Source organism: Panthera leo, chromosome B1 (genome assembly GCF_018350215.1).
Source record: "Panthera leo isolate Ple1 chromosome B1, P.leo_Ple1_pat1.1, whole genome shotgun sequence".
Classification (NCBI taxonomy): Eukaryota; Metazoa; Chordata; class Mammalia; order Carnivora; family Felidae; genus Panthera; species Panthera leo.
In genome coordinates, this window is record NC_056682.1 from 151,625,070 (window position 1) to 151,638,557 (window position 13,488).

A 13,488-nucleotide genomic window follows, 5' to 3' on the forward strand; every position below is an offset into this window, starting at 1 on the left:
AAGAAGTAGCTAGACAAGTAGAAGAAAGTCACAGAAATATATTGTCCCTGAAGATAAAAGATGAGAGAGTTTGTCCCTGGGGGTCATGGCCAAATACTGCCAAATTAGGAACTCAGAGCTATGTGATTATCACAAATAAACTTGGTAACAGAAGTTTTGGTAAAAATAGCGGGTTTGAATCCAAATTACAGTGGATTAGGAGAAGAATGAAGAGGATATGCAGAAATAGATAGGAGTGTTGACAACTCATTTAATAATTTGAATTTAGATGAGGGCATTAGCTGGAAGAGAATATGAGATTTATTTTTAACATTTTAACTAAAACTTTACAAAGTAATTTAATTTATGACAGAACTGATTTCCCAAAGACAATAGACTTATTAGGTAATGTTGATGGCTTGAGGCCACTGTTAGTTAATTATATATATATATGTATATATATATATACATATATATATATAATATATAATTATGCATATATATACACACACATATATATGTTTATATATACATGATTATGATATTTTTCTCAAGCAGTGTTCACTAGCCATACTTTATGTACAAATAAAGTATGTTCATTCATAATTAGGGTTTAGTTCATGGCCCTTGAATGTCCATGGAGGTAGATGGTTGTAATCAAAGTATCTTACATCCAGGTTTTAAGTAAGGAACTTGTTTGTGAGAATCCATAATCAGGGCTTGTAGTTTGTCATGAAGACTTTAAGTATTACTTGATGCTTTCTTCTTTCCTTGATTTCCCTGCTGGGCTCTGAATGAGACTGCAAGCTGTCAGTGTTCGTAGTGAGCCTATAGGTTTATTGGGAAGATTCAATGGAAGTTATTTGATACAATATCTGACGCATAGTATGCACTGAATAAATTCCTTTCTCCATATTCTTTCATTTTTTTTTCCTGGAAAAGATTGTGCACATGGGTTGCTCAGAATTAAAAAAAAAAAAAAATCTCCCATTTGTTGTCTGCAGAAATACTGTTGGTTATGGAATTTTGCCTTCAAGTAAAGGGATCCCAGAAATCTACATAACACTTCTAAACTTATAACATAATTTTTACCAAATTTACAAATTAAGTTTTCCAATGGGAAACACATGTACTCTTTCCCTGCAGTCATATTGTCAACTGTTCTTTGTTCCCTGCAGCAGTTGTCAAATTATAAAATTTAGCCTGGAAGCAAGAAATCACATCTGTGCTGAATGGGACCATGGAGAGAGGCTGGACAGCTGTACATCTGGGGTTTGTTCCCGCAGATCAGTAAAATGTGTGCTATAATTGAATCCAGTAGCTTTTCTGATATTGTTAAATGGAAATCAATAAATAAGCATCTATCAAAATTCTACTGTATGCAATGGGGCTTTGAGTCAATGCTTTCAAAGAAAGAGAATGCTATTTTATCTGCTACTAATCCAAAGTATTCTATCTTTATACTGTAGTGGAGGTCCCAATACCATTACAATTATGTTTATGTAAAGATCACGGGAAAGACAGAAACAATATACGAGTAAGAATATGCTTCTGGGTCTTTATTTTATAAGGATCACAGATTCTCTCAAGGCCTTGAACACTGATGGTGCTGGGATTGAGTGTCCTAGAGCTGTCTTTTTGTAAAATTTGTTTAATTTGAGAGAAAGAGAGCACATGCACACGAGCGGGGGAGGGACAGAGGGAGTGGGGGGGATAGAGAGAGAGAGAGAGAGAGAGAGAGAGAGAGTCCCAAGCAGGCACCACACTCTCAGTGCAGAGCCTGATGTGCGGCTTGAACTCAACAAACCATGAGATCATGCCCTGAGCCAAAGTTGGACATTTAATCGAATGACCCACCTACGGTCCCCCTTGAGCTGTCTTTTAACTCTTTAAAGTTTCAAAACACCTTCATCCCAGTGTGTTCCTGGAGAATCCAATAAATTTTTTCCACATTTTATGACTAATATTAGCAAGATATTAAGGAGAAAAATATGGAATCAGAACGATATATGGAAAGTTATGAATATTTGAAAGTTATGATTATTGAAGAGCATATTTGAATTATTGACTCAAATTAATCTTTAATTGTTACAGTGTGTGAAGTTGAAAACTTAGGAATCTTCTTATACATATTCCAATTTACTCATTCTATCCTTTCTTTTCCCCGCCCTTGAATCGCAACCAAAAGAATGAGTTAGCAACTCTCTGGCTTTTCTGGAAGTAAATTCTTTAAAAGCTTTCTGTTTGTGAAAGAAAGCATTAAAATTATTAGTGTGTAGTAATGAAATTAAAGCATGCTTAAGATTAGTTTGAGTTAATTTCAATTATAATCATTATAATCTGTTATTTGGTTGGACAGTTAACTTATTTTTACTTATTAAAAAGTTCTTACAGTAGTGAGTCTTTTTTCTCCCTATATTAACTTTAGGAATTTGTAATAGACTATATACTCATTGACCCCTGAAGAGTTATTTCTCCTGGAGAATCAGCCTTCTTAATTACTGATGAGAATACCAACCAATATGCCCATCTTCATTGTAATTATATAATGGCTGAGGGAAATGACCTTGAAGACTGTCTTTCAGTCTAATAGTGTAGCTTTATTTTAAAATATAAATAATAGAATAAAAACATTTTCCATAAAATTTCTGATATCTAATTAATGTCTCCCGGAGTAACTGTGGTATCAAACATTCCCTCTAATTATATTCATTAGTGGCTTCTCCCAGACAAGTTTTAATTAAGTTGTACAATGAAGATCAATACTCATTGTGTATTCATTGCAATTTACAACAAGCATATATACTGTTCAGAACAATTTAATTACTGTAATTGTTGCACAGAAGATACTTAGTGACTGTGCTCCATTACTGCCAATCTCCCCTTTTAATAAATTCGGTAATGAGATTGGGTAATGAAGTTCTGAAAATTCACATTTATGTATATTCTATGTCTAAACTTCTGTTTTTTATGTAACTAGCTTAAGTAGTGGGGGAAATGGAGGCATTAATAATATCAGTGTCATAGTGTTTTTTCATGCATGCCATCATAAATGTTGGGAAATTATTAGAGGATAAATAAGAACACTTGTAATAACAGTTATATTAGTTATGTGAAGAATAATTTAAGGGTGTTGGGTAATAAGAACAATCTATTTCCCCTTAAATAAGACTTCAATTTTTTTTACTCTTATTTCCTTAGTTTTAATTTATAAGGAACGCATCCAAATGTGCTAACTTCTATTAATGAATATCATGTTACTGCTGTACTACTGGTCAAAGAATGTGAAAGTAGAGATTTTCTGGTAGCATCATAGGTGTATACCAGGGTTTCTTAACTTTGGCACTAGTGAAATTTAAGCCACATAATTACTTACTGGGGAGTGGGGAAAGTTTTGCTGTGCATTAAGAAATGCTTAGCTGCATACCTGGTTTCTTCCCATGAAAAGCCAGTAGCAAATATTCCTCCCACCCTCCAGTTATGACAATCAGGAATGTCTCCAGATATTATTGGATGCCCATGTTGAGAATCACTGGTGTATGTTGATTCAGACACACCCTCCTGATCTGCCCACTGACCAAATGATTCATTAATAAGACAAACAGCTATTCAGCTGTTCTGAGTGCAAGCTAGGTTCAGAGGCATGAGTCAAACGTGGTATTCCTTTAAGGCAACAGTACAATTCCGTATATTCAGTGTTTTGGAGCTAATAATTGGGTGCTAATAGAAGATTCAGTAATAATAGCTTACCTAGGTTTAGGAAAGAGGACTAGGATGGCTTCTGGGAGAAAACAGTTCCTGAAATATGTGTTATTGGACAAATGAAGAGCTTAGAAATTCAAATGGCGGAAAGGGCATCTGAGACAGCTAAAACAGCATGTGTAAAACTTGGGAGATTTTGTAGAGAGCTAACATTCTGTATCTCTACATTTATATAATCTCTACATCTCTCTCTATATATATCTATATTTCTATCTTCATGTAAATATCTCTATCTACCTATCTAGCTATAATTTTAATTATTTTTCCTGAGGCATCAAATTCCAATTTCCTCTGAATTATATGAACAAAATTATGATATATCAACCTGCAAGTAATTGCCTGAAACATCTAATTTTACCCTTTTTTCAATTTCCAATTTTGTAATCATATGTATAAGTATCTTCTTAACATTGTGAATTTTATGAAAACATCTGTTTCAAAAAGAAAAAACAGTTTTAAACAGTAGTAGGAAGTGACATATGTGTCTATTTATCTGAAGAAAAAGTTTTGACAAAGTCTTCATAAGAAAGATAATGTGCATTCCTATGATGGGTATTCTCATGTGTTTGGTAATGTATTCCAATGTTGAAAGCACCTAATACATTGTATTAACAGCCTACCTAGTATTTTGAATTTATTCATTTAATTTCACACACATATACCTTTTAAGCCAAAAAAAAAAAAAGAATAGTGATTCAGGTTAAAGTTAATTCAAGCGAAAGGAACTAAATTTTAGAAAGACATCTGGAAATGTGTTGTTAATAATGAATATTTGAAGATCCACATGTTATTAAGAGGTCTATAAGGAATGCTGTGTTTCTCCTGGCAGGCTAGTTAGGAATTCCTAGAATTCCTATTCACATCAGTTTGCCACCACAGGATTAAGTTCAGTTCGACTGCCATCGTAGTAGAAGGCCTTTAGCTTGCTGATTTGCTCTACTTTATCAGGTCTACACAGATACACTGCTGCTCAATATCAAAGGTGAATCAAATGAATCATAAGGATGAATAAACATAATGATTTAGGTTCTGTACTCCCCTGGTATTTAGTCATGTCTAGACATAGCCCTAGTGTCCCAGAAAAACTAAAATGAGGACAAGGACATTTAAGTTTAATGTAGCTTTATTCCCATGGAGACTAGAAAAGCCAACAATAGAATAAAAAGAGTATGGATGTAACTAAAAAATTAGATTTAGTGGGATGGCTGGTGTATTTGCAAGGTCAGTGGGTAATGGAACAGTTTTGGTTTGTTTATTGTCTTTACTGTTTGAAACAATAGTTTTTCAGCTAGGCCAATTTCTTCTAAAAAAGAATAATCCAACAAATTGTTTTATTATTCTCTAAAGCCACTATATGTGTAGCCTAAAGATGATAGACATTCTATAGGCATGGATTTTTAAAGAGCTCAGAACCTAATGAGGGAAATAGACAAGTTTATTAAATACATACACATCATAAAAGGTTTTCATATATATGTGGTATTGAGTGTATATCTGTGTTTTCTAGAACTTAAAACTTTAGATTTATCTTTATATTACTACTATTATTAGAGACTATTAAATTAGCATATAAGATATACATGTTTGCAAATGTTATATGAAATAAATCAATGGATAATAAGGCTTAAATGCACATAATTTCTACAGTACCTAATTTTTTTAATTTAACTTATGATCCTAATGTCCTTGATTGTAATAATTTTACCTTAAATTTTCTTATAGGAGTATTGTAACACATTTTCCAACCTATCAACTATTACTACTTTACTACTCCAGCTTTATACTACAGATAGAATCTTTTTTTTAGAATTGATGGCATTTCAACATAGTGGTTCTTGAATGTAGTTTAAAGAAGCTTTAGTACCTCCAACTAGGATTAACCCAGTTGTTTTCCTTTTGGGTCCATATGCCATGCTCATTCAAAGTGGTTTAGCTGCATGTTGGGCTACGTAGATCATTTGGGTTAGGCATAATAGGCTGAAAAGATAATGATCTGTGATCCAGGTCTGAAGCAGTTTGACTGTTCAGTATCCTTAATTAAGTTTAATTTAGGGGGAGAGAAGAATAGGCAAGCCTGTTGAAATATAAACACTGTGTGTGTATGTGGATGAGTGTGGGTGCACGTGTATGTACATACTGTTTCGTGGCTTCCTTTTGGAATGATGATATTGAAACTAATTTGACAATAAATTTCATATAATTAAAAAAAAGACTTTTATTCTTGGAGTTCCCCGAAATTTAGGAAATCCAGCCATAATTGAGGTCTGCATTTCAAAAATGTAGTTGATAGTTCTATAAGAAGCACATTTTAGACTATGGTTATTTGTAAGTAGCTGATATTTTGGGGAATGCAGTGGACAGTTAGCTATAGCAACAACTCTGAAAGCTACTATAATTTTCTTGGATTGGTTAAAGGTGTGTAGATTTATTTCTTAATTTAATTTGCAATTTGGATTACAGATTTCAGTTAATATCACGAAAAAATCTTACAAGCTTGGGAATAGCTTATTTTTATTTAATGTAAATTATTTGTTAATTGCTTTATAACATTAAAATACAGTATGTTTAGTCACAAAGTTATGGCAGCTTAATCCCCGAATTTAGAGCCATTAAAGAAGTGGCTTGGTCTTTATACGGTTTTCTGTGGACCTTCATTTTTTTCTTTTTCTTATTACCAGTTCTTTTCCTTTATCCTTGTTTGACAAAAAAGAGCACGTAGAGTAATGACTTGTTTATATTTTCTGTAATTGTTTTCCAAATGTTTATTCAAAATCACTTATTCTCTTGCATTCAAATAATGTTTTCACTGAATTATCACTCTTGTATTCATCATAATGAATACTTAATCTAACTCCATTTATGTAAGAAATATGCACTCTTAATAACACTATGAAAATAGTGATGCTTTTTTATACATTTGACTCAGTTTTGTATTCTTTTTCTTTCAGTGAATTTATTGGATTCACGTACTGTCATGGGGGACTTGGGATGGATTGCTTTTCCAAAAAATGGGGTAAGCCTTTATAAAATTTTCCCTACAACTTAAACTACCTGAGTAGACATCTTGTTAAATGTCATACACAAAAATTCACTGGAGATATTTTGATTTGCTATTATCCTGGTTATATTGAATAGGAAATAAAAGTTAACATATCAATTACCAGTGTTGATCAAATGCACTTTATATTGTATTTCATTCGCTATATTAGGGAATAAAAATATTGTAAGAAATTCCTTTAAATTTTACAAAGATTAAAAGTGCCTCAGACTGTCAAGTCTGTCATCAGTCACAGGTTTTCTTTCAATTCTTGAATTTTTCTTCAGTGAAAGCTTTCAGAAAAGGTGCTTCATTGGAAGATTTTTATAACCAGAAGTTGTTTTTATTAGTAATTTATTTTACTGGTGTACATTAGAAATAAAATGTTTTGGGTAAAAATTAGGTAAGCCATTTTTAAAACAATATGCTTGTTCGTGTATTTATACTAACAATCTTAATGCATAGATTATATGAAAAAGTATTGAATTATCTTCTGCTCAATTAAAAATACATCTTTATTATCAGATAGAAAATGAATGTGTAACATATTGTGACATAAAATCATATTTTGCAGAAAATATTAACTGTATTAATTGACTATTACATTAAAAACAATTTAGATTTTGAGAGATTTTTATTATCTAATAACTTAAACATTTAACTATTCCATAATTTTCAAACTAAAACTGTCCAGATTCAGTATACAGTCATTTTGTAGCAAACACAAATAATATATTTCAATACTGAATTTTGAGAAAATAATTTAAACAATTTGGATACTTAAAACTGTATAGTATAGTGTATATATGTAATTAATTTAGAATATTATTCACACTAATAATAGTTCATGTGACTTAAAGGTTAATTTAAGTTTAATTAAGTAATCGAATATTACCATAACCCAAATAGCTAAAACTTGATTTTTTTTAAATTTTTTTTTAATGTTTATTTATTTTTGAGACTGAGAGAGACAGAGCACGAATGGGGGAGGGGCAGAGAGAGAGGGAGACACAGAATCGGAAGCAAGCTCCAGGCTCTGAGCCATCAGCCCAGAGCCCGACACGGGGCTCGAACTCACAGACCGTGAGATCGTGACCTGAGCTGAAGTCGGACCCTCAACCGACTGAGCCACCCAGGCGCCCCTAAAACTTGATTTTTTTTTTAACTTGATGAGAAAATCAGGTATGTTATTCAGCCCTTTACACAGAGAGTTATTATGGAGGTAAAACAAGTAGTATTAATTGTTTGAAATCATAATCATTTGTATGCTAACATCTTAATCTCAGTGTGGTTTCTCTTCTTTCATTAAGATGATACTTCTGGGGTGCCTGGGTGGTACAGTCAGCTGAGCATCCAACTTTTGATTTAGGTTCAGGTCATGATCTCACAGTTTATGAATTCCATCCCCCGCATTGGGCTCTGCACTGACAGTGCAAGTCTGCTTGGGATTCTCTCTCTCCTTCTCTCTGTCCCTCCCTTGCTTGCACTCTCTCTCCCAAAATAAATAAATAAGCATTAAAATATATTAACAATTAAAAAAGCATAGTATTTCTTTTTGCTTGTTAAAAATTATGGCTGCATTTAGAGATATACTATAAATAAAGTCGTATTAGCAGATTGTTAAGATATTAGGACGTAAATATAAGTTAAAAAGAAAAAGAATAGTAACACCCAGATACAGCCAGTACCAAGTAGTGGTATATATTCTTAGTCTGTATCTCTTTTATCTTTCTTATGTTCTTCCTTCTTCTTTTCTGTTTTCTTCCTCCCACCTCTCATCTAGAATTATTTTCTTTCTTTCATCTATGGTCACCCCTATACAAGTAGATGGCTGGATGAAAACCTATAGGTATATTTTGTACTCTGCATTTTTTCGCATACCAAAAATGATTTATTGCATAAATATTTTAAATTGAGAAGGTAGCTGATAGGTGGGGTTGAAGTTATTTTTTTAACAGCCTGAGAAAATATGTCATATTCCCTTTGAATGTAGTTTTGTGTGTGTCCTCTTTCTGTTCAGAAGTTACTCAGAAAAGGTTTGGCAAACTGCATGTTTAAGGATAAATCTGATTTGTAGTTGCTTTTGCAGCTAAAAATTGGGGGGGGAATTATTCAATTTTGTACATGAATTTTGTATAAAACACTACTGTATCCTTTATAAAAACATAGTCCTTTTATATTCAGAATGAGCTCTTTCCAGTCATTCTGACTACTTTGTGCTTTCTTTTTCTTTCCATTATCATTATTATAGTGTTGATTTTGCTGTTTTTTCCTAAAGTTTGTTTATTTTGATAGCACACACATGCAAGTGGGGGAGGGGCGGAGAGAGAGGGAGAGAGAGAATCCAAGCAGGTTCTGAAATGTCAGCTGGATCCAGGGGCTCAATCTCACCACTCATGAGATCATGACCTGAGCGGAAACCAAGAGTCTGATGCTTAACCGACTGCCCATCCAGGCGCTCTGGCTGTTCCATTTATGATTAGATAAGCAACACAATTCTAGGTGACATATAGATCATCCAAGCAATGTCATCAAAAACTGTGGAGTAAGGGCCTCTACAAATATTCTCCTCCGTAAAAGCTGTGAGATAACTGGCAAACATTGTCAGAATCTATTTTCCAGGACTCTGGAAATTAACTGGTCTTGGAGCAATACAGGAAACATCTATTCAAGAAAAATGACTGCAACTTGTTAGAACTGCACTAGCTTTAAGATTTAAGATTGTTTTAAAGGTTGAATTAAGTTAATTTTTTTTTTATTATTTGGAAGTTGATATTTCTTTTTTTTTCTTTTAATGGCTTTAGCATTTTGATGTGCCTTATGTCCTTTCCTTCCTCTCTAGCTGTGAAGTAGCATTGAAAAACCAAAAACCTGCTGTCAAGGTAAAAAGCAGCAGGCTAGCAGGCACTAGAGTGCAGAGTGGGACCAGAAATTCTTCAAAGACTCGATCCTGGGGAATTGTCATTATTTGATCTGATAGCTTCCTGGAAGACTGCTCTTATACGGCTGTCTTGATTTGATCTAACTTAGAGCTCCACCATTCTGAAAGCCTTTATGATACTAAGTAAATAAGAATATTCTTTTTTTTTTTCCAGAACATTTTCCTGAACTTCAGACCTTAGGAATGAATATTTTATCTATTTACCCCAAATCTGCACCTAAGAACTAGGCAAGTATTTAGGAGAAATTAAAGTCATGCACATGTTCCATACGCTTGTTAGAAGCAATCATTTCTGGGGCACCTGGATCCAGCTTCGGTTCAGGTCATGATCTCACAGTTCCTGAGTTAGCTCCTGAGTTCGAGCCTCACGTCAGGCTCTGTGCTGACAGCTCAGACTCTGGAGCCTGCTTCAGACTCTGTGTCTCTCTCTCTGCCCCTTCCAGCTCATGCTCTGTCTCTGTCTCTCAGAAATGAATAAATGTTAAAAAAAATTAAAAAAAAAAGAAACAATCATTGCTCCCATGACACTTCTGAATTTTTTTTTTACATTTATTTATTTTTGAAAGACAGAAAGAGACAGAACACATGTTGGGGAGGGGCAGAGACAGAAGGAGACACAGAGTCTGAAGCAGGCCTCAGGCTCTGGGCTGTCAGCACAGAGCCCGACGCGGGGCTCGGGCCCACAAGCCATGAGATCACAACCTGAGCCAAAGTCGGAAGCTTACCCGACTAAGCCACCAGGCGCCCGGCTCCCATGACACTTCTATGCTTGTCAGCTCCTGGGATACTTCTAGGGATCTCATATTTACTACTCTACAGTGTTTCTACAAGTTGGCTCAGGTCCTGACATATAAGAGAAGTTCAATAAACATGTATTGGAAGGATAACTTAGTTTATTGTTTTTAAATTTATAAAATGGAGCATAAGTTACTGCGATATAGTTTTGCATAAAGATTTAAAATTAGAACTGAAAGTAGAATTTTGCACAGTGATGGCTCTCAGTAAATATTTTTCCTTTGACCTTCTATTGCATTTCTAGTTTTATCATACCAAGATATCTAAAAGGTTTTTGTTTGTTTTTCCATATAAATATATCCACTTGAATTCATTGCCAGCACTTAAAGATTGGGAGATTTCATACGAAATCTGAATGTCCAGCTTCTCTGTTTAGCTTCTCTGTTTAGCTGGAAGTTTCAGAATGCTGGAACTAGCAGCTTTCTATGACCTCAATAGCTCAAATCTGAGTAAAGGCTGCTGTTTTGTGACTGTACGAAAATTATCTTATTTGAATCAATTTCCATCTCATACTCTTTACTCATTTAAGTACTCAGTCTGTAATGTTAGCACTATTTTATTTTATTTTATTTTATTTTATTTTATTTTATTTCATTTTATATGTTTTATTTTATTTTATTTTTTTAGTTTATTTAATTATTTTGTGGCACCTGAGTGGTTCAGCTGGTTAGGTGTCCAGATCTTGGTTTTGGCTCAGGTCATGATCTCACAGTTCATGAGTTTGAGCCCCGCGTCAGGCCCTGTGCTGACAGTGTGGAGCCTGGTTAGGATTCTCTCTCTCCCTCTCTCTCTCTCTGTCTCTTTCTCTGCCTTTCCCATGCTCACACACTCTCTCTCTCTCTCAAAATAAATACTTTTTTTTATTTTGAGAGACAGTGAGAGTGAGCGTGGGGAGCTGGAGTGGAGCAGAAAGAGAGGGAGACAGAATCCTAAGCAGGCTCTGCACTGTCAGCACTGAGTCCTACCTAGGGCCCTATATGATGAGATCGTGACCTGAGCTGAAATCGAGTAGGATGCTTAATGGACTGAGCCACTCAGGCACCCTGGCACTATTTTAGAGTGTAAAATCATCAGGATTTTCTTTTATTTCATATTTTTTTTTAAAAAAAATCTATGATTATTACATGCTGAGATAGTTTCTTAATAGATTTTGAGTACTTTACCTTAATCAAGACACATCATTTGAATTTGGGCTTCAGCATGTGCCCAAATTTAGCCACTGTATATGAGAGAGACTGTGTGTGTGTGTGTGTGTATGTGTGTGTGCGCGCATGCATGCACTTGTATCATGCACACATACCTCATGGTAGTTAATTGAATTTTCCTTCGATTTTTTATTCTGGACATACCTAGAAATACTATGCTGTAGCAAGGTTTGCTTTTATGCAAACACAAATTTTCTGCATTCATTCATTCATTCATTCATTCACTCAACAGAAATGTATTGGGCACTTAGTATGTGTCAGTGACTCTTGTAGGCCCTGGGGGTAGAGCACTGAAGAAAACAAAAGTCCCTGAAGTCTTGGATCTTGAGGCAACATTATTATTTATAGAATGAGTAACCAAAGCGTGAGACCAATGAGGTACATGAAATAATTTCTAGTCTTATCTTTTCTTTCTGTAGTGTGCAAAAGTGGCAGAGAGGTGACAGTATTTGCTCAAGGTCACTCTGATAGTTTGTACTGCACTGGGAAGACCACCTGTATTGCCTTTGGCACATGTGGTATCATATCACTGTTTCTAATTGTCTTCCCATGAAAAAGTACTTTTGCATGTACATAAATTCATTTAATACTAACAATGGCGATGCAAGAATGGTACTTAGTATTCTTCTTGTAGATGAGGAAAATGAGGCTCAGTAAGGGTAAGTGAATTGCCCAAGGTTAAGCAGCTGGTAAGAGACTAAATCTATTTCAAGCCCAGGTATTCCACGAGACTGATTATTTTAAACCAGAGGCGAAGTCTTCCAAACAGTTAGGTCTCCAGAGATATGACTAGGTTCTGGATGGTTCCCAGATTTCTAGTTTATATAAAAGAGGAATTGATGCTGAAGAGAAAATTCACCTTAAACATTTTTAAATGGGCCAGAGTGGGTTGCATTCTGTTCATTGCCAGGTCATAAGTATTTGACAAAATGTATAGCACATAGGTGCTCAAAAGTATAAGTTGCATTTGTTATATTGTGTGTGTATATATATACATAATTATACATATGTATATATATATATATATATGTATAATTATACAAACAGGTAGCTAAAAAGATGAATTAACTTAACTTCTAGCTATACTTGTAATTCACTAGTGGTTTTGAGGCTTCTGTGAACCTTAGCTTTCCTAAATGTTAGGTAGGAACGTTATCTGTCTTGCAGTGTTGTTTTTAAGATAAAATAATGTATTTTGATGCACCACTTGATTCGTAAACTATCAAAACAATAGAGAGATGCTGGCTGAATTAAAAGCTGCTTCTCCATTGCTATTTTCAAATATAGCCAGAAAGCAACATTTTGGTAGTTAAATGCAATAACCACTCACCTGTCACTTTGGCATTTGACTTTATCGGATGAAGTCAGTAGACTTTAAGAATTTTCGTACCTTGAGATGCCTGGGTGGCTCAGTCGGTTAAGCGTCTGACTTTGGCTCAGGTCATGATCTCCAAGTTCATGGGTTAAAGCCCCACATGGGGGCTCTCTCTCCCCCAGGCAGAGAGCAGGTTACTGTCTCTCTTTTAGTACAAATATGATTTAATCTGAAATCTTTCTCAAATGAGTAATATAAAAGTTTGAGAACCTCAGCATAAAATAGTTTTTATTAAGGTTCACTCTTTTTTGTTTTACATTCTGTTGGTTTTGACAAATATACAAGGATATGTATGTACCATTACAGTATCATAAGGAATGATTTCACTGCTCTAAATATCCCCTCTGTTCCACTTCTTCATTCCTTGCTCCCATCCTCTCTCTTTCCTTTCTAG

At 34.4% G+C, this 13,488-nt stretch overlaps 1 protein-coding gene across 3 annotated transcripts in view; it reads left to right on the plus strand.

Annotated features, from left to right (window-relative positions):
• The window catches only part of EPHA5 (EPH receptor A5), a 345,686-nt gene that overhangs the window by 26,589 nt on the left and 305,609 nt on the right, over positions 1-13,488 (plus strand). For all 3 annotated transcript variants that reach the window (XM_042936273.1, XM_042936274.1, XM_042936272.1), the window contains exon 2: positions 6,690-6,754. In XM_042936273.1, the coding sequence (XP_042792207.1) occupies positions 6,690-6,754 (65 nt within the window). The remainder of the gene's footprint in view (positions 1-6,689; positions 6,755-13,488) is intronic.